Source organism: Rhincodon typus, chromosome 15 (genome assembly GCF_021869965.1).
Source record: "Rhincodon typus isolate 14 chromosome 15, sRhiTyp1.1, whole genome shotgun sequence".
Lineage (NCBI taxonomy): Eukaryota > Metazoa > Chordata > Chondrichthyes > Orectolobiformes > Rhincodontidae > Rhincodon > Rhincodon typus.
The window spans coordinates 52,751,793-52,774,750 of record NC_063346.1 but is presented as its reverse complement, the minus strand read 5'-3'; the positions used below and the strand labels follow the sequence as shown (position 1 = coordinate 52,774,750).

The window sequence follows — 22,958 nt, the reverse complement described above, 5'->3', positions numbered from 1 at the left end:
AACAGAGTTGCATTTACTAAGAGCCTTGCACATCTTCAGAACATTCCAAAGCGAATTGCAGCCAATGAGATATTTTTGAACTGTAATCACTTTGGAATGTAGCAAAAACAGCAGCCAAACTTTGCGCGGCAAGTTCCCATAGTCAACACTTTTATCTTTTCAAGAGCGACCTAATCCAGTTCTTGACTTAGAGAGATACTGTCCTATATATGAATTGTGTTGATGTTTCATATGTCACATGGTCTGTGTGATCTTCTGCACTGCAATTTATTGCCTGAGGTGGTAAGACAGTAATTTTACAGAGTATCTCTGTTTTGTGCACCACCTAGGAGATGATATAACTGTAGGGTGGTGAGGAGATAACTGAGATAAAGATCAGATTTCTTCAAATTGGTTTTCTTAAACCTGATTGAGGGATTTTTAAAAAATGCCTTGGAGAGTGAATGGAGGGATGCTTTCTACATTTCTTCAAAATATTGCCATGGGATTTTTTAACTTTCATTTTAGACAGCACGAAAAGGCTTCAATTTAAATTTCATCTGCGGTCAAATGTAGTGTTCACCTTAAGTTTTCGCTCAAGCATCCGATAAATGTGGTAACCCATGATTTCTTGACTAAAGGTGAACGTGCTAGAACTAAACATAGCCTTTTTAGAAATGTATTAATGGGATTTGGATGTCACTGGCTGGGCCAGTATTTATGACCCATCCCTTATTGCCCTGGAGAAGTTGACGGTAAAGTGCCTTCTTGAACAGCTGCATCTTTTGGGATGTAAGGACATCTGGACTGCTGTTTGGGAGTACCAGAATTATAAGCCAGAGACAGTAAAGGAACAGTAATAACAGCTATCAGGAAGGTATATGACTTGGAGGGGAACATACAGATGCTGGTGTTCCCTTGCATCTTCAGCTTGTGTCTTTGAGTACTAGAGTTCACAGATTTGGAAAGTACTGTTGAAGGAACCATGGTGAGTTACTGCAGTGCATCTGTGTATGATAGTGTCACTACTGTCACTATGCATCAGCGGTGAAGGAAGTGAATGTTGAGGATTGTGGATGGGGTGTGAATCAAGATGGTTGTTTTATCCAAGATGATGTCAAGCTTCTTGAGTGTTGTTGGAGCTGCATTTATTCAGGGAAGTGGAGAATATTCCAGCAGAACTTCCGATCTGTGCCTTTTAGATGTTGGACAGGAATTGAAAATACAGGAGATGAGTATTCACTGCAGAATTCGCAGCTTCTAATCTGTTCTTGCAGCTACAGTATTTGTGTGGATAGTTCAGTTCTGTTTATGGCCACTGGTAACCCCAGAATGTTGATTCCTGATTCTTGGGATGGCAGGCCTGATGTAGGAAGAGAGACTGGATTGGTTAGGACTATATTCACTTGCGTTTGGAAGAATGAGGAGGAATTTCATAGAAACCTACAAAATTTGAACAGGACTAGACAGGGTAAAGTCAGGAAAGATGTTTCTGCTGCTAAGGGATTTCGAAACCAGGGAGCACAATTTAATCATATGGGGTAGGCCATTTAGTATTGAGATAAGACAAAATTTCTTCACCCAAAGAACGGTGACTCTGTGGAATTCTCTGCCTCAGGAAGTGTTTGAAGGCAAAACATCGAATGTTTTCAAGAAGGAGTTAGATATAGTTTTTCAGGCTAACGGGATCAAAGAAATGGAGAGAAAACAGGAACAGGGTACTGAGTTGGATGATCAGCCATGATCATATTGAATGGTGGAGCAAGCTCAAAGGGCCAAATTGCTTACCCCACTCCTATTTTCTATGTTTTTATGTTGATAGTCAGGGATTCATTCAATGGCAATGAATGAGTGTTCGTAGCCACTTATGAGTCCAAACTTGGATGTTGTCAACCTCCTATTGCATATGGACACAGACTGCTTCAGTATCTGTGCAAATGTAAATGTTGAGCATTGTGCAATCATCAATGGACAACTCCACCTCTGACCTTATGATGAAGGAATGGTCATTGATGAAGCAGCTGAAGATGGTTAGGCCTGGGACACTACTCTGTGATGGCCTCGGCTGGGGTGATTGACCTCCAACAATCTTCCTTTTTGTTTAGTAGGATTCCAATTAACACTGAATTATCCCTTTCATTCACATTAATTCCAGATTTGCTAGAGCTCCTATGGCCATACTCGGTCAAACGAGTATGCCAGGAGGACAGGGCATATCCAGGGAGGGCAATAGTCTGTCTGGGACATTGTCTGTAAGGTATGATTGTGTGAGTTTGAATAAGTCAGGCTTTTGCCTGACTAGTCTGTAAAACAGCTTTCCCAATCTAGGCATAAGTTCTGCATATTGGTGAGGAAGACTTTGCATGGTTGACAGGACCATGTTTGCTATTGTGGTTTCCAGTGTCTAGGTTGATGCCCAGTGGTCTGTTCTGTTTCATTTCGTTCTTTAGACGTTTTTCTAATTTGATACAATGGAGGGCATTTAAAAGTCAGCCACATTGCTGACTGGAGACACGTGTATCCTAAACCTGGAAAGAATAGCAGATAACCTTCCCTAAAGGACTTTAGTGAACCAGATGGGTGTTTTACAACAATTGACAATGGTTACAGGATTGCCATTAGGCTTGTTTTCAATTTCAGGTTGTATTAAATTAAACTGCCACCATCTGCCATGGTGAGATCAAACCTATGGCTAATGTAACTGATATATGTTAGTGCCTAGGTTCCCAAATAGCAGAACTTATAGGGCACTGTTTTCAACCCAACAGTGGGAACCCAACATCTGAAAAATTTACGGGTCCCGCTTTGCCTCCTCAACTGCATCATTCATGTGACAATATCATTAATTGTAAATGTCCTAATTGGGTTGAAGGTGACCTCAGTGTCCAATCAATGGTGCTGAATATTACCTGGAGGCAGGAGCTGCCTGAAGAGCGCAAGTGGCAAAGACAGATGGCAGCCACAATAGGGCCTACCGTGGCCACACAGAAGAATAGAAACAGCACCTCAAGAGGGCCAGCAGCCTTGCTGAACACCAAAATATACAAATGGCAGATAAAGATCATGATCCTGTGCAAGGCTCCCCCTGTGTTTAACTTCTGTCGACTTTGAAGCCAACCACTGATCACTAACATGCACCAGTGTGTTTGGATTTGTCAAGTTTAATTTTGAAAATTGTATTCTCACCCTCCTCAGGCCACTTAAAAAGCTTTTCAAGGAGTCTAATGGGCCTTCAGGTGGAGGCAAGTACATCCCTCATCCTCCCGCACACCCAACCCTCCCTTTGAAAACTGTAATAAGTTCCAGAGGTGGCAGAATCCATTGCTGTGTTTTGAAAATGCAATTTTCACATTGTTCCCAGACTCTTTCCCGACTCCATCAAAAATTGAGAATCCATTCATATACAGAAGGCAACAAGTCGAGAGCCTTACATCAAATAGCACTTAATTCCACACCGTTAACTGCAGGAGGAAATCAAGAAGAACTGGGTGACTTGAGGGAACGATTTTTAAACATTTCTGTGCAGACCTTTCATTTCAGACATCTCCTTGGGTGATTTCCCTCCCCTGCCCTCTGCTGCTGCTCCAGTGGAGAATTGTGCCCTTAAAATATAGGCACATACTTGTCGAACAGAAAACCTTCACAATAACTAAGTTTCAAAATGGGCAGCAAATTTGATTCAGCAAATCCTAGTACACAGAAGCATGGAAAGATCCCTACCTGTTTCCTTCCCCATCATAGACCCACTTTGTGGCTCCAATGCCCTCATAGTCAGATGCCCAGTAGTATAGACAGGCATTTATATGGAGGCTGTACAGTAGGTATACTGTGGTCCTTATCACTCTGTAAAACACAAGGCATTCTTTTGAATTCAATGCTACCTTCTTAAACATAATTGGAAAACTAGCCATTGATTTATTTATTACATGAAGATTACAATGTGTCTCAATATCAATACACACACGATGAATCAGTACTGTTACCGTCTGAGCCTCATCAACCTACTGTATGAGGGAGCTTTGACTGTATTTCTGTGACTCACTGTCCCTTCATGTGACGGAGCTGTGATGCATTTTAAGATGTCACTAGGTGAGTTGTAGCAAATTTACACAGGCCAACACTTTTTTGCTAAGATTTTAACATTTTGCTAAAATGGCTCATAGAACGAAATACTGAATCTCCCAAACTACGTCTGGCACCCACCATTTTCAGCTGTAGTGGAGTTCGGGGTGGTAGTAGTGGGAGCAGTGGGGGATGGTGGATGGATGAGGAAAGAGTGAATAGGACATACTTTGCACATCTGTGGTTCATTGAGGTAGTAGCACATTTAAAAGAGCCTTTCTCTCAGAAGCAATTTTTTGTCACTGAGGCCTCTCAAACGCATCTCATGGGATTTACAAATTTCAAAAAAAGGTCAAAACCTGTCTGAATTTATTGGAGAGATTGGGTACCTTTTTAGAATTATTAAGAATAGCCATGAAAGGTGGAAATATCTTTCAAATGGTTCAGTCATTTCAATCTACTGCTATTTACATTTTGGAAGAAAATCACACTATGTCTGGAGGTTATGAGGGCAAAGGGTGGTGTGTGGGGGCATGAGTTGGCAAGAGTTTCCACCAATCGCCATGGAGATTATGGGGGACTTCATGAGTTGGCATGAGTTTGTGCTAACTTGGCATACGGCTACCATGGGATGGGTAGAGGGACATATGTTGGCATGAAAACTATAAGGCATGTGATGAAATCCTTCAGTTATATGCATTTTGTTGTACTGAGTAAGTCAGCCATCTATGACTAGTAACATTTATGGAACAAATAACTCCAAAAGTTGCTGAGTGGCAATGTTGAATTCTCATCAGCAATAGAGACAAGGCTTATTGCCAGATTTTTTATCAGCCACTGAAGTGGAGTTCAAAAGATTACAGACAGGGTTTGAAGGTCAGTGAGTTTGGGGAGGGGGAGAGAGAGAGAGAGATGTACTTTCTATGTTAGAAGTTCTGATTTTTAGTTATACTTCAGGGAAGGCAACTGGACTGCACTGAATCTATACTGACTGTTGTTAGGGATGCAACGAGAAGTAAAGAGAAGTTGAAAAGCTCTGTACAGCTGGAATTCGGAGCTGAAATTCCAGTTCATGGTATCTGAGGCAGTTATAAGCAACAGTCTAGCTGTCAGTTGGAGTAAAAGACAGAGACAGAAGCAGACTCTGTGTTAGGCAGAGCTGCTGTTAAATGGATTACTAAAGTCAGCTGAACAACACAAGTTTAGTAAGTGAGAATTCAGGGAAGTCCTACAATACTTGAATATTTCTAGATAATAAGAGTTCAGGGAAGTCCCAAGAGGGATTGAGAGAAGCCTTATACAATTAATAGTTCAGTATTGTTGAGAGTGAGGTTTGAAAATCCACAGCAGTGTCTGCTTCATGCAACTGAGCAAGATTATGTCTCAGGGAAATACAGCAAAGTTTTAACTTGATGAAGCTAACTACCTGTGAAAAGCAGGAGTTGTTGTCTGTGAATAAGTGGACCAGAAAAGGAATGTGATCAACCAGAATAGGAGCAGTCATTGAGACAGCCTTTGGCTCAGGAGAGAGTTTTGTCAGATCAGCTAAACAGAATTGCAATCTCTTGAGAGCTTTAATGAGATACCCATTGTGTCATTAACTTCTGGGCAGTTACTGAGAGATCCATGGGATCTGTTCTGATCACACTTACAGTTTGATGTGTACTGTGTGGTGTTTGTTCATGGTCTATTACCTATATTTACCATATGCTAACTCTGGGTGTTAGAAATAAGTTGTACATGTAATGTAGATTACATTACTGTTCTAACATTATAGTCCAACAGGTTTATTTGAAAATGCAAGCTCCAAAAGCTTGTATTTTCAAATAGACCTGTTGGACTATAACCTGGTGTCGTGTGATTTTTGACCTTGCCCACTGCAGTCCAACACCGGCATCTCCACATCATGGCTAACATTATACAGTAAAGTTTATTGGTGTTTTTTCAAAACTTGGAATTTTGCAGCTTTATTCTCTTAGTAAGTCCCCTAGAAATTATCTGTTTTAAAAATGAAAGATTACCGGGTCAGTGGGATCGGAACATAAAATTGGTTATGTATTCTGAGATCATAACATGGGACATTGGGACCGGATGAAAGGCATTACGTAGAATGATAGAATTTTACAGTACAGAAGGAGGCTATTCAACCCCTTATGTCTGTACCAGCTCCCGAAAGAACTACCCAGTAGTTCCATTCTCCAGCCCTATCTCTGTAGCCCTTTGGCTTCATCACTTTCAAATATATATCTTGCTCTCTTTTGAAACCTCCTATGTAATCTGCCTCCACTACTTCCCCAGGCAGTGCAGTCCAAATCGTAACAACTCTCTGAATAAAGTTTCTCAACATCTCACACCTAGCTTTCTTGCTGGCAATCTTGAAATTGTGACCCCTGATGGAGTGGTAAAGGGTAGGGGCTAGGGGGCTCTTTCCAAACTGATTTTTGTACAACTGGAGTAATGTCATAGAGCATTGAAGTGGGCCTTTTAAACAGCCCACATGCGCACCTGGTGGCCCTAATGGCTGCCTGTGCACTGTTGCTGGGGCAAATGGACCTGTCTCCAGTTAGCACCTCTTCCACCCATCCACAACCCCTGGACTATTTCATTATTCATTTGTGGGATGTGAGCATTGCTGCTGGCCAACTTTCTATTGTTCATCCCTAGTTGCCCTTGAGAAGGTGGTGGTAAGCTGCTTTCTTGAACCACTGCAGCCCACATACCGGGGGATGGACCAAAAATGCTATTAAGGAGAAATTCCTGGATTTTGACCCAGTGATATATTTTCAAGTCAGGAAGGGAACTTGCAATTTGTGGTATTCCCATGTATCTGCTGCCATTGTCCTTCCAGACGGAAGTGGTTGTAGATTTGGAAGGTGCTATCTTGAATTGAATTGGTGAATTACCGCAGTGCAACTTGTAGATAGTATACACTGCTTCTCCTGAGCATTGGTAGTATAGGGAGTGATTGTTAGTGAATGTGGTGCCAATCAAGTGGGCTGCTTTGTCCTGGATGGTGTAAAGCTTCTTGAGTGTGTTTGAAGCTGCACTCATCCAAGCAAGTGGGGACTTTCCATCACACTCCTGACTTGTGCCTTGTAGATGGTGGACAGGGTTTGGGGAATCAGGAGGTGAGTTACTCAGTGCTGGTTTCCTAACCTCTAACCTGCTCTTGTAGCCACTGTGTTTACACGGTGAGTCCAGTTGGGCTTCCGGTCGATGGAACTCCCAGGATGTTTATAGTGGAGGATTCAGTGATGGTAACACCATTGAATGTCAAGGGGACAGTGCTTAGATTGTTTCTTATCGTAAATGGTCATTGTTTGGCAGTTGTGTAGCAAAATCATTGCTTGCCATTCATCAAGGTCTTCTTGATGCCATACTCCGTCAAATGTAGCCTTGAGGTCATGGGCTTTCACTCTCACCTCATCTCTGGAATTCAGCTCTTTTGTCCATGTTTGGACCAAGGCTGTAGTGAGGTCAGGAGCTGAGTGGCCCTGGCGGAACCCAAACTGGGCATCACTGAGCAGGTTATTTCTGAGCAGGTGCTGCTTGACAGCGCTGTTAATGACAACTTCCATCACATTATTGATGGTCGAGAGTAGATTGATGAGGCAGTATTTGGCCGGGTTGGATTTGTCCTGCTTTGTGTGTATAGAATATCTCTGGGCAAGATTCTACATTGTTAGGTAGATGCCAGTGTTGTGACTGTACTGGAAGAACTTGGCTAGTGGAGCGCAAGTTCTGGAGCACAAGTCTTCAGTACTATTGCCCGAATGTAGTAATGATCCATAGCCTTTGCACTATCCAGTGCCTCCAACCTTTTCTTAATGTCATGTGGAGTGAATCAAATTGGCTGAAGACTGGTATCTGTGATGCTGGGACCACTGAATGAGGTAGAAATGGTTCATCCACTTGGCACTTCTAGCTAAAGATTGCTGAGAATGCTTCAGCACTGATGTGTTGGTCTCTTCCACCATTAAGGATAGGAATACTTGTGTGGCGTCTCCTCCTCCAATAAATTGTTTAATTGTTCACCACCATTAATGACTGGATGTGGCAGACAACAGATCTTCAATCTGATCCGTTGGTTGTGGTCCTGCTTGGTAGCTTCACTAGGTTGACACTTCATTTTTAGGTATGTCTGGTGTTGCTGCTGGCAAGCCATCTTGCATTCTGCTTTGAACTGGGTTCATCACTTGGATTGATGGTAATGGCTGAGTGGGGGATATGCTGGCTAGGAGGTTCAGATTGTGTTGGAGTACGATTCTGCTGCTATTGATGGCTCACAGTGCCTCATGGATGCCCAGTCTTGAATTGCCACATCAGTTTGAAGTCTGTCCCATTTAGCATGGTGGTAGTACCAGACAGTACAATGGAGGTTATTCTCAATGTGAAGGTGGGACTTCTCCACAGGTGCTGTGTGGTGGTTGCTGTTATTGATACTGTCATGGACGGATACATCTGCAGCTGGCAGGTTAGTAAGGATGAGGTCAAGTATGTTTTTTGCCTTGTTGGTTCCCTCATCACTTGCCACACACCCAGTCTGGCAGCTATATCCTTTAGGACCTGACTAGCTCAAGCAGTAGCGCTGTTGATGAGCCACTCTTGGTAGTGAACGCTGAAATATCCACCGAGTATGTTTTGCGTCTGTGGGACCCTCAGTGCTTCCTCCACATGTTGTTCAACATGGAGGAGTACTGATTCATCAGCTGAGGGAGGATGGTACGAGGTAACCAGCAAGAGGCTTCCTTCACTCATGACCTGAAGGCATGAGACTTCATGGGGTCTGAAGTCAATGTTGAGGACCGCCAGGGCAACTCCCTCCTGATTCTGTACTAATGTGTTGCCACCTCTACTGATTCTGTTCTGCTGGTGAGACAGGACGTATCTAGAGATGGTGATGGTGTTGTCTGGAACATTGTCTGTCTGATATGATTCCGTGAGTATGACTATGTCAGGCTCTTTCTTGACTAGCCTGTCAGACATCTCTCCCAATTTTGGCACTAACCAAAATGTTAGTCAGGAGTACTTTGCAGGGTCAACAGGGCTGTTTCTGCTGTTGTTTTTTCCAGTGCCTAGGTTGATGCCAGGTGGTCTGGCTGCTTCCATCTCTTTGTCGAGACTTCGTAGCAATTGAGACAATTGAGTAGCTTGCTAGACCATTTCAGAGGGAAGTTAAAAGTCAACCACGCGTCTGTGGCTCTGGAGTCACATTTAGGCCAGACCGAATGAGGATGGCTCATTTCCTTCCCTGAAGGACATGAGGCAGCCATCTGGGTTTTTCCAACAATCAACAATGGTTTCATGGTCATCAGTAGATTCTTAATTCCGGATTTCTTATTTTAAGTGAAGATCCATCTATTCAGGGCAGATTCTCCCAAATCAGTTTTGTAAATTCATGAAATTTAACAACTTTGCGGAGTAGACTCAGAAGCAAGAAGACAGAAGTTTTCTGATTGCACGAACAGGATTTTGTGGGAACTTAAAGCATGTTTGACTCTATCAGTAGGTTCTTTGTCCTTTAGTCTCTCAGGGTAATTAATATAATCCTGTCTGCAACTTCCCATTTGTATAAAGGAGCAATAGTACGGCTCTTGTTTATCATTGACCTTCCAGATGAAGGAGTTTTGATTATGCCTCTGGGTAATCCTGTAACATAGTGATGGCCAGACTCTGTCCAGAGTAACACAGCAATATCCTGATATAGCACAATAGCAGATATTCTATAGGGGCTTTTGTGGTGTGGTGGTCATGTCCATAACTCTAATCCAGGAGGTATTGGTTCAAGTCCCACCTGCTCCAGGGGTGGGTAATAACATCTCTGAAAAGGTTGATTAGAAAGTATCACTAGCAGATATTCTAGATTAATGTTTCTCAAACTTTCTCTGCCATGACCCCATTTCAGTTCATGTCACTGGAGTGTAAATTTGTGGAATGTGGGTAAAGATTTGAGCGGGCGTCATTGCTTGTTTACCCCCCAATGTTCTCTTCTCCTTCCCCCCAAATCTCCTTCATCTTCTTTAGTTCTCCATCTCCTTCATTCCTCCACCTGCCCCCTCTCCTTCTCCTCTCATCTTAATCCTCCCCATTCACCCTTCTTAACCTTCATCCATCTAATCCTCTTAAACCCCTCATTTCCACCATTCCCTCCCTCTCATTAACCCCTTCTCCTTAACCCACCCTCCATATCTCCCCCTCTGCTCACACCCCCTCTATGTCCCTCCACTCCTTAACTCCAACCCACCTATCTACCCCACTTCTCTCTTTCAGTTCCCATCTCCAGCATGAGAGAAGTTGACAGGATCTGTGGTTTCTCAAAATAACCAAACACTTATCTATTCACAGATATTTGAAGCTGCAACAGTCCAGGAGAGTCCTAACCAACCAGAAAAAGTTCAGCCATTGCTACCTCTGAGCCTGCCACCCCAAAATCTCATCTCATGACCTCACTGAGATATTGTGATCAATAGAGTAGCAAATCCTGCTCAGGATGTGACAGTATCTAATGGCACTTCATTTAAAGGGGACAGCATCTGGGTTTTATTGTGTTTAAAGGATATAATATCTGGGAATCACTGTGGTATAAGGAACAGTGCTTAGCTATCACAGAAAGCATTATCAGTGACATGGAGTGGAGTATTTGGGTGTCAGTATTGTTTCACAGAATACAATCCCAAGATCTAATTACATCACTGAGACCTAGAAAAGTAATATGTCTAGAATCAATTGTACGCACCTATATATATAGGCCTTGCTCATTATAGCCTCCAGCCGGTCATTAAATTCAAGAAAGGTCATGTACTGTTACAAAAGATTAATGAGACATTAATTCATAGAACATAGAACATAGAACATAGAACATTACAGTGCAGTACAGGCCCTTCGGCCCTCGATGTTGCGCCGACCTGTGAAACCAATCTGAAGCCCATCTAACCTAAACTATTCCATTATCATCCATATGTTTATCCAATGACCATTTAAATGCCCTTAAAGTTGGCGAGTCTACTATTTTTCAGGCAGGGCATTCCACGCCCTTACTACTCTCTGAGTAAAGAACCTACCTCTGACATCTGTCCTATATCTATCACCCCTCAATTTAAAGCTATGTCCCCTCGTGCTAGCCATCACCATCCGAGGAAAAAGGCTCCCACTGTCCACCCTATCTAATCCTCTGATCATCTTGTATGTCTCTATCAAGTCACCTCTTAACCTTCTTCTCTCTAACGAAAACAGCCTCAAGACCCTCAGCCTTTCCTCATAAGACCTTCCCTCCATACCAGGCAACATCCTGGTAAATCTCCTCTGCACCCTTTCCAATGCTTCCACATCCTTCCTATAATGCGGTGGCCAGAACTGTACGCAATACAGTAATACAGCATTTGCAGTTGGCATAGGGTATACAATACTAACCTGAAAGCAACAATATTATGTAATTGCAAAACAAATCAGTTGGGAACTTTTTAACTTAATTAATAAAATATAATTCAGCATCTGATATAAGTTGACACTAAACATGTGCGACAGATTTCATACCGTTCCATATTGGTCACTAATGCTAGTAACTCTTGCAGATCAGCCCAATTAATGTTGAGCTGATGTAATCTAGAATGCATTGTCTGAAAGGATGGTAAAAGCAGTTCAATAGTAATTTTCAAAAAGGAATTGCATACATGCAGAATCTTTAAATATTTTTAAGGCAAAGGGAAATAGTTCTTGATTAACAAGGGGATGAAAGATTGCTAGTGAGGTGCAGGAATGTACAGTTGAGGTTAAATTCAGATCAGCCATGATTTTATTGAATCGCACAGCATGCTCGAAGGATCAAGTGGTCTACTGTTGTTCCTCGTTTGTACATATTTGTAAAGGAAACATTCACAGGGTTATGAAGGAAGAGCAGAGAAAAGGACCTTGTTGGATAGATCTTTCAAAAGCCATGGTGGGCTGAAAGATTCTCTTCAGTGTTATAAGACTCTATGAAGATTAAACTAAGGAACCACAGCATGCCTCAGGGTATCTGGACAATGTCAGAGTCAGAGAGAGTTTGGAATTGTTTGATAGTGTCAAGGAACCAGGGAGAGATCAACATTTTTGGATGATACTGTAATGACCAGAGGCAAATGGGATATTTCAGACTTGCTGCTATCATAGGGTGAGATTAGGTTTTTGTGGACTTAGAGATTGGGCTTGAGATTTTCCCAGTACCTGACCAATATTTATCCCTCATTAACATCAGTAAAACAAATTCCCTGTTGATTAAGATTTTTCTGTGGGAGCTTGCTGTGCACTTAATATCCAAAATTACAACATTGCCCGCACTTCAAAATTTCTAAGTTGTTTATAAAGCACATGGGACATCTGAACATTGGGCAAGGTGTTTTAGAAACATAAACTCTTCCTAACTATTTCTTTCTGATTGCATTCAGATATAATATTCCTCTTCAACAAATTGTTTCTAGTGACAGTGGATGTAATAGTTATAAAGTCTGATTAAAACTTCAATAAGAGGGAGGAAACATCAATAAACTCACCTTCATGAGGCGTGGAAACCTTAATACAGGTCTGAAACCTAACTTAATGTACAAAATGTCCAGAGGTAAAAGTGACACTAAGTCCATCTGAAACAGAATCAGAAAATTTACGTTTATATTCATTTTTCCCAGTTAGCTTCTCTTTCCTGCTTTTGAAGATTTCTCTCTCCCTCTTACATATCAAATTTACTTTAGAGTGTGGTTTGCTCATAATGGTTGATCATCCAGCTTCTGACACTTAGTAGTGGTAACGTTATTCTTCACTCAACTCAGCTGGGTCAAAACCCTGGAACTCCCTCCCAAAGGCGTTGTGTGTGTACCTACATCAAGTGGATTGCAGTGGTTCAAAAAAGCAGCTCACTCCCACCTTCTCCAGGGAAGCTGGCAATGGGCAATAAACACTGGTGCAGTTAGTGCTATCCACATCCTGTGAGTGAATAAAAAAACCTGTAGGTCAGTTGAGGAGTGATCCAACTCCTTGGATGAATGGGAATGTAATGCAGTGATGCACAGCTTATAGTTATTTTAATCCACTTGTTTGGACATGTTATCACACATCTCAGGATGGTTGAACATGAATATTCTGGCCTACCTATCTCCTGTTCAGCTGAGGATTGTTGGAAGAGGTAAAATTATCTAATTAGTAGACAAAGGGTGAGGGATGTTGAGTTCAACTATGGGTGAAGACCAGTCAAAGTACACAAGGAGTCAAATGTTTTTCTGAATACTTTTCTTTGTATGAAGATTTAAGTGGCCACTGCTAATGAACAAGAATTTTAACTGTAGCCTGAGTGAGAGATGGAGGCCCAAGCTTGAAACTTCTGAAGTGATGGATCAATGCTGTTAATTAGGTCATTTCCAGTACAGGAGTGATGTTGTTCTCTCACACACACTGATCTATGCATACAAAATATGTAACTAATAAAAATAAGATTACACACCTCAGTTGGTATTTTCTCACTAAATATTCATCATCCTATTCTTCACGATATGACTGGTAGTGTCCCACAAAGTACTGAGTTTGGACTTCAATTATTAATAATTTAGATGATGGAATATAAGGCCATGTGTACAATTTTCCAATAATGCAAAGACACCTAGCAGTATAAGCATTGTGATGGATGCAAAAGAAAAACGATTTTGATGAATTAACAGGTGAAACCATGACAAGTTGACTTTGATATGAGATAATATTCTTTAGACCTAAATAGAAGAGAGAACTTCCTAAATGTTGAAAAGGTTGAAACATTGGGGATCCAGAGAGACTTGGTGGGTCTAGGTACATTGATGGTGAAATGCAATGAAAATAATCATAATGAAAACAAAATAATTGTAAAGGAATTCGCTTCTTTATACGTAGAGCACGAGACTATGCTGGAGTCAGCTAGCTATGTTGGCTAGACAATGGGTTTGCAATGCAGTATAAAGCCAACATTGCGGTTTTCATTCCTGCACTGGCTGAGGTTACCATGACGGACTCTCCTTTTCAACGTCTCTCATTGCCTAAGGCATGGTGACCTTCAGGTTAAACAATCCTCGGATTAAATACCTTTTTGTTAGAATATAAGGGTTAGAAGTTATACTTCAGCTGTATAAAGCTCTGATTAGAGCACATCTAGAGTACTGTAAGCAGTTGTTGGCACAACACCTTGAAAGAAATAGGACTTAGATTTAGTTAAATTGATTAACATTTTCAATTTATTAAAAGGAACAATAAGGCTAGGTAGAAATAAACCATATCTGTTGTTTGGGAAGTCCAGGGCTAGTGAGCATAGTCTAAGAACTTTGGGCGACACAGTGGCTCAGTGGTTAACACTGCTGTCTCACAGCACCAGGAACACGAGTTCAAGTCACTGTGTGGAGTTTGCACACATTCCCTGTGTCTGTGTGGGTTTCTTCCAGGTGCTCTGGTTTCCTCCCACATTCCAAAGATGTGCATGTTAGGTGGATTGGTCATGCTAAATTGCCTGTAGTGTTCAGGAATGTGTAGGGTAGTGAGTTAGTCTTGGTAAATGTGGGCTTACAGGGTTAGAGTGGAGGACTGGGTCTGGGTGGGATGCTCTTCGGAGGGTCAGTGCAGAATTAATGGCCTCTTTCTGCACTGTAGGGATTCTATGATTCAACTAAAGGCAGATCTTTCAGGGATGAACTTATGAAATAATGCTAGTGGAGGTTTGGAACTCTCCTCCAAGTTGATTTTAAACTAAAAATTGATAGTTTTTGTTAACCAAACAAAGAGGGACAAAAGCAAGTGTGTAGATTGTGGTTGCAGTTCAGCCATGATTCCATTGAATGACAGATTGGCTCAGGAGGCCAGACAGTTTTTATCTGTTCCTAAGTTCCTAAGTATCTATCTTCTGAACTCTATTTTCCCTTGTTATGTTTGTGCCTTTTGTTGGCAGACAATAGCGCAAAGCTACCATCTCTTGCCAGAAACACCAAAGAAACTCAGAGGCACTACCTTAATATCAGACTATTCAGGAAAATAAACAAGTAGTGAAGATTGGGAATTTTGAATGGCTGGACAGACTTGAGGGGCTATTTGAACTACTTTACCAGAGTAGGTGTAGTGTAAAGATCTTACACCCAACAACTGAGTTAGCTCCATGCCTGGATAATTTACAGCAGCAAGTGTTGTTCCTTTGGACATTAATATATTTTGTATGAATTCCCACATCAGTGAATAGTGATGTGACTATTGTCCAGCATTATTGAGGTGGCAACAGCATTAGTGTACCTACAGCCCTCCCCATGGACTACACCAACAGCTCACCAACTTTCTCAATGGTAATTAGAGATGGGTATTAAATGCTGTAAAAGCCCATCTCCTGTGAATGTACATTTATAAAAAATGATAAAATGGACAACCTTGTGTCGTTCTGTAGTTACTACTTTATTAAAGAATTCACACCTGGGCAGTTGGGGAGGATGCTGAAGTGAGAATGGAAGATAAATTAGATGACATGACAAGGAGGAACTCAGGCCAAATGGGCCATAAATGCATTTGCCACATTGTTTCACTATCAAGAAACTGCTGAGCAGAAGGCCGTGGGAAACTCTACACGTGATTACAATGTACTCACGAACAGCTGTGATGGAGTTTTTGTCCAGCAGCATTTGTGAAAAGAAAGCAGAGTTGACATTTCAGGTCCAGTAACACTACTTCAGAACTGACTGTGGCCAGGAAAGGATTGGTATATGTGCTGAAGATGGGGTGGGCAGAGGGGGAGAAATAAACAATAGATGCATATGGAGCTCAGAGACAGAGAACAGCAATTGGGCAGACAAAGGAACAAGTAATGGTCAGGCTGGGAGGATCAGTAGCTGTTATAGGGACCAGTACTGGCTGACAATGAGTTGGTAGAGGTACCAGCACATATGATGACAAGGCCACGTGAGCGGGGCTTGGATGAAGGTGCTCAGGCCCTAAAATTATTGAACTCAATATCAAGTCCTGAAGACTGCAGAGTCCCCAAGCAGTAAATTATATGCTGTCCTTCCAGCTTGCACTGAGCTTTGCTGGAACACTGTAGCAACCCCAAGACAGAGATGTTGGCCAGGGAACTAGTAGTGTGTTGAAGTGGTAGGCAATGGAAGCTCAGGGTCATTTTTGCAGACAGAATGTAGTTGTTCTGCAAAGCAATTGTCCAGTCTGCGCTTTGTCTCTCCAGGGAGATCACACTGTAAGCAGTGAATACAGTAGATTCAACAGACTGTACAGCAGGCTATAATATTATGTAATGTGACAGGATTAATTATTGACCTTAGATTAAAGGCACCTCTGGGTAGCAGTGGTTATAATTTGAAAGGGAGTTAGTCTAAAACTAGTATTTTACTCTTAAATAAGGGCAGCCATGTGGGCATGAAAGCTGTACTGGCTGACGTGAATTAGGATACTAAGCTAGCAGATGGATCAGTGGAGAAGTAAATATTTAAAATGATACTTGAGAATACTCGGAATAAGTAGATTCTTACCATAAAGAAAAACTCCAAGGGAAGGACCCACAAAACATCAAAAAACATAAAATTGCGCAAAGATGAACGTCAGTCAACTGGTCAGAATATAAAGAACAATAGAAAATGACTAAAATGTTAATCAGGAGACGTAAGTTATAGCATGAGAGTAAGTTAGCTAGAAATGTAAAATCAGATAGCAAGAGTTTCTATAGGTATCTATAAAGGAAAAGAGTAAGTAAATTGAGTGTTGGTGCTCTAGAGAGTGAGAATGGGAAGTTAATTGTAGATAATAAAGAAATGAAAGATGTAATGAACAAATAGTTTTGGTTTTGTCTTCACTATAGAGGATACAAAAATATCCCAGTAATAGCTATAAATCAGAGAGTTGAAGGAAAAGAGAATATTGTGAAATTAGGCAAACTGTTCTGAACAAACTGATGGAATTGTGAACTGATAAATCATCCTGTTCTGATGGAATTCATCCTAGAGTCTTAAAAGAGGTGGCTAATTAAGTAGCAGATGCATTGGTGTTAACTTTCCAAAATTCATTAAATTCTGGAAAGGTTCCATCAAACTGAATAGTACCAAATATAACCCGTCTGTTCAAGAGGGAAGAGAAACAGAAAACAGGAAACTATAGGCCAGTTAGCTTGATGTCTGTTGTGGGAAAGATGTTAGAACTGATCATTAAGGATGTTATAACTGAGTACTTGGGAAAACTCAAGGTAGAAGAGTCGGCATAGTTTTGTGAAAGGAAAATCACGTTTAACCAATTTATTGGAAGTCTTTGAAGGAATAACATGCATTGTGGATAAAGAGGAATCCAATGAAATACTGCACGTGCAGTTCTAGAACTGCAAGATTCCACATAAAAGGTTATTACACAAATTAGGAACTCATGGTGTAGGGGTAACATGCTAGCGTGGATAGAAGATTGGCTGGCTTGTGGAAATTATGACGCATAAATATGACTTTTTTTGACTGGCACAGTGTGGCAAGTGACATTCTGCAGGGGTCTGTGCTGGGCCCTCAACATTTTACGATTTATGTCAATGACTTAAATGAGGGGATCAAAGGCATGATGGCTAAATTTGTAGATGGCACAAAGACAAGTAGCGAAATGTATTGTGAAGATGACATAACAAAGATGCAGATCAATACAGGCAGGTTAAGTGATTTGTCAAAAATCTGCCAGATGGAGTATAATGTGGAAAAGTGTGAAGTTGTTTACTCCAGTAGTTAAGAATAAAAATGCAGAGTATTTTTAAAACAGAGAATGGCTGCAAAATTTCAAGATGCAAAGGAATCTAACCTTTCTCACAAAACATTCGCAAGCAGGCGATTGCAAAGGTTAATGGAATACCATCTTTTACTTGGAGAATAACTGAACTTGAGTGTAAGAATGTTATGTTTCAGTTGTACATTGCAGCACTGTTAGAACACATCTTGAATACTGTGTGTAGTTTTGGTCTCCTTATTTGAGGAAAGATGTAATTGTGAAAAGCGATTCAGAGGAACTTTACTAAATTAATACCTTGAATGAACAGGCTATCTCGTATGGAAAGTTTGGACAAACTGGACTTGTTTTCACTGGTGTGAGGGGATGACTTTATTGAAGTATATAAGATTCTGAACAGTCTTCACAAGGTCATGGAAAGGAGGTTTCCTGTAGTGGATGACTCCAGAACGAAGGCACACTATTTTAAAATTAGCTTTGCTCTTTTAGGACCAATGAGGAGAATTATTTTCTTTCAGAGCGTTGTGTCCCTTGGAACTCTGCCTCAGAAGGTGGTGGAGACAGGGCTATTGAATATTCTTAAGGTGGAGAGATTGATTCCCATGTCTAGCAGAAATCTAAAGACTTTTGACATTGCTGGGAATGTGGAATTCGGAGCACAAACACATCAGCTGTGATCTTCTTGAAAGGCTGGGCAGGGTTGAAGGGCTGAATGCTGCTAATTCATATGCATGTGGTTGCATAAGGCTTTTCCTGCTGTTTAGAATCTAACATGATCAACAAAAGCTTATGTTCCTTTCCTCTCTTATGTTTACCTAAATTCCCTGCAAATCTGACCTATTTTCAGTGCCTATAGATGCAGCATCTAGGAGAATGCTCTGAAAAAGGTATTTACAAATAAATTAATACACAGTCAACAACTCAATGTAATGCCCATCAATCTCAGAAGTTGAATGACTCACCCTGAATTTAGGTGTTTTCATGTAATTTTCTCTCATAGGCTTTCTTGCTGTCTGAAATATAGAATCACAAAAATCAATATACCAAGGTACCCTTTTATTTGATGGTTCCCAAGAGACTCAAATAGAAGACATTAATTTCAGAGGAGGTTCTGTACATTTTTGGATGTCAGCAGTTTCTAAAAGAGATTTTACAGTGTCGACATTTGGGCAGCTATCAGCTCTTCATAATCATTGATACCAGACCTTATATACTATGCCAGCACGGTGGCTCAGTGTTTAGCACTGCTGCCTCACAACAGCAGGGACCCGGGTTTGATTGCACCCTCGGGCGACTGTCTGTGTGGAGTTTGCACATTCTCCCCGTGTCTGCATGGGTTTCCTCCAGGTGCTCCGGTTTCCTCCCAAAGTCCAAAGATGTGCAGGTTAGGTGGATTGGCCATGCTAAATTCCTCGTAGTGTTCAGGGATGTGTAGATTAGGTGGGTCTTAGGGGTATGGGTCTGGGTGGTGTGGACTTGCTGGGCTGAAGGGCCTGTTTCCACACTGTAGGAATTCTACGATCTATGATCTATGTCCCCTTCTCCCGAATAGTGTTTCTAGCTTGCAATGCATTGTAAGGTCATCTCATTGAAACCCATAAGTTGCACTCTGTATAAAACATGGAACAACTCACTAAGAGCCTTTCTGTTGTCATATAATTATTTTCATCTCAACCAAGTTTCTTACTGAAATTGGTCTGCACAGGTGTTCTGAAGAGAGGTTGAAATTGAAAATAAATACCTCATGATTTTCTCAACTGAAGATCAATGACAGAGCAGTATGTTTATGCTTGCCACAAATTAAAGTTACAACAGAGATAGAGGTCACATGACTATGGCAAATCAGCATTATGTACAACACCTTTTTCTAAGAATCCACATAAAAATAAAAAATATCAAAAATGCATATACTATCATTTATAGTGACAAGTTACCAAAATCCGTGGTCAACAAAGAAAATAATTATTCGTTAAAAAAACTGGACATTAATTCTAGCCAGTCCCATTTTCATCAGTTTCTGAACATGCATTGCATACGTAATCTCAATGTCACGTAGGTCTTTTAATGCTATGTATGAGCAATGGCATTGGCTGTTCATCTGGTATCTGCTCATTCCTAGAGTGGTGTTTCTTCTCTGACAAGTTTAATTCCCATAGCAAAAGCTTATTCCATTGTTGTGCGATGGTGCATATCAATGAACGATGGCCATTTTGTACAGTGAATCAAATCTTCCTGATCAGCCGCCTGCAGTGAAGGAACAACATTTCCAGTTGTACACGCATGCCTGTGGCTGCAACTATATATCTCATAATTCACATTCACTGCATATGATCAAGGCAACAACTGCTGTATACAGGTCTCACATTGCCACATAGGCTGAATCTCATTGAGAGTGTTGAATGTTTGCACACTGGCTCTCCAGTGCTCAGCTCTGGCAATTTTTTGGCAGTTTAATCAAAGTGAAATTTAGCTTTCTGTCCCTTTCACCTTGATTTTGTCACTCACACATATTGCTACTTCTGCTTCAATACCCTTTTTTGCTATTGCACAAGTAATTTAGGTGCAACTTGACATTAGTCTTTAAATTGGACTACTTTCCATGCCTTCAGTCTCCATGTTTCTCCACTCTCCAAGTCTGTGTTGGATTTATTTGATTTCATTATGATCCCTTTGGTGATTTTCATTGCCCATATGGCCTTGCCATTTGATTGGGAACAGTATGGAGATGATGCTTGGTGCTTAAATTTCTAATCATTTATAAAATATCTGAATTCTGAACTCACGTACTGAGGGTTATTGTTGCTCATCATAATGTTTGGAATGCCATAATGAAGAAGTGTGTTTTCAGGCATTCTCAGTGTCAGTTGTTAACATCAGTTGGTTTAATTCCTAGTAGTCAAAATAGTTGTCGACAGGGACAGATAACTAGTTCCCACAAAAGTATAGCAGATTATTCCAAGTTTCATCCAGGGTCTCTCTGGGATGTCATGCATCACAAGCAGATCTTTAGCTTAGTATCCATTGCAAGCATTGCACTAGCTGATTACTCATGGTTGGCCAGTAGAACACTTCTCTTGCCTTCCCCTGACTAGATTCAAACATTTCCGTCAACTCCAATTAGACGACACCACCCGGAATATCTTCCACTCCTCACCCCTCTCTGCCTTCTGCAAGCACCATTACCTTCACCACTCCTTAGTGTGCGCCACAATTCCCACCAACTACTCCAACCCGCCTGATACCTGGTAACCATAAAAGATGCACACCTGCCCACACACCACCTCCATTCAGGGTCCTAAACAGCCCTTCCAAGTGAGGCAGAGCTTCACCCGAATCTCCTCCAACCTAGTCTATTGCATCTAGTGCACCTGATGTGGTCTTCTCTATGTCGGTGAGACCAAACTTAGACTAGGTGACCGTTTCACCGAGCATCTCCGCCTGGCCCGTAATGGCCAAGCTAACCTCCTGGTCACTGCCCATTTCAACTCCCTGCCACACTCTCCCTCTGACATGGCCGTTCTCAGCCTCCTCCAGTGTTGCAGGGATTTAGAATGCAAATTTGATGAACACCACCTTATCTTCCGCCTAGGCACCCTCCAGCTTGGAGGACTCAACATTGAGTTCTCCAATTTCAAATAACCTTCCCAACCATCCCCTGCCTCCCATTCCAGCCCCACCTCCTCCCTTCCGATTCACCTTCTGACCCTCCCTTCCAGCCACCAACTGGATTCATTCCTCTCATCAACCAACCAGGTCATAACTACCACCAGTGTCCACCTATCACCACCATTCCGCCTCCACTCCTGCCCCACTCTTTATCTGCAGCTCCCCCTACCCCCACATCCAGCCCTGAAGAAGGGTAATACCTGAAACATTGACTGCTGTTTCCTCCAAATGCTGCCTGGCCTGCTGTGTTCTTCCAGCCTCCTGTTTGTCTACGTTGGATTCCAGCATCTGCAGTTCTTTTTTGTCTCTAGACTCAATCCCTTGACGGCTTGCACGGTTCTGTTTCAGAAGCTCATTCGTTAGGTATAATAATTCTATTGCCTTTGTGCAAGATACCATCTTGGGTTTTCATTTCATCTCTGTATGCCCATCACTCTGTCATAGCAAAGGGTGTGTTCTTGATGATTTCAGGCCAGCTCTTCATTAATACTGCTTGCAGCACTTGGAAGTTACATCTTGTTGCATTTGCTTTGCTTAATTTCAGCAGTATGCTCGTTTTTCAGATTAAATGACTGCTGGTTTTGTGACTTTCAGAGTGTGTTAAACTATTGTTTTTCATTGAATCTAGAAGATTTCACACTCTGTTTTAGCATCCTAAACTTCCATCATAGGGAGTGCCATTCTAACAGTATATCGGCAATGTATATCTGTTTCTCTTGCTTTTACATCATGTCTAGATGATATCTTCACAAATATAGTAGTTTTCTTTGTAGGTGCATTGGAACAAATAGAAGTAGTCTGAAAAGGATGCTTTGAAGTGATATCTGACTGTACCCTCATTTTGAATCTCCCCAACAGGTGTTGATTAAGATACAAAGACAGGCACTCTTGCTGAGCACAGTATTGTTCAGTCTATGTTAATGACTGAATGGAAATCAACTGGTTGTCCTTGCTGCATAATGGTTGCTGCAAGTCCTGTCTTGCATGGATCGCTGTAAGGTGACTTCAGTGATGTCAAAGTACCACAGAATTGGTGTTATCATCACTAGTTGTTTGATTCTAGCGAAAGCTGCCACTAATTCTGTCCCCAATGTCATTGCACACCCTTAACAGTGAGTTTGCATAGAGGTTCACACCTTGATGATGAATTGTGTGAGAATTTTGAATGAATAAATTATTGCAATACTTGCACTTTTGTTAGTTGCTGAATCTCAGCTACAGCTTTCACTTTGTCAGGATCCAGGTGAAATCCTTTTTCTGTCAGTACGTGATCTATGTAATGGATTTCAAACATCTTTAATTGCATCTTTTTCCAAGATCTTCTATCTTGTTTTTCAGGCAGGGCTTAAGGGAAGCTGGAACTCTCTTGTTATGGCTGCTAAGTTGGTATAACATACTCATTTATTCCAAGATGACAATCACCAGAAAGACATACAGACCTGAAAAAACAGTTTTGTTCTCTTCTAGAATTGGTTTGGCAGTCAATGGCTTGGTGGCCTGTATAATGATGTAAATCTCTTCTGGCACAT

General features: G+C 41.4%; 1 protein-coding gene across 1 annotated transcript in view; it reads right to left on the bottom strand.

The window, feature by feature from the left end:
* LOC109910603 (cyclic nucleotide gated channel subunit beta 1) overlaps positions 1-22,958 on the bottom strand; it is a 173,730-nt gene that overhangs the window by 33,684 nt on the left and 117,088 nt on the right. Inside the window, 4 exon segments of the mRNA XM_048606008.1 lie at positions 3,700-3,822; positions 10,778-10,842; positions 12,570-12,656; positions 18,726-18,776. Coding sequence (XP_048461965.1) covers positions 3,700-3,822; positions 10,778-10,842; positions 12,570-12,656; positions 18,726-18,776 — 326 coding nt within the window.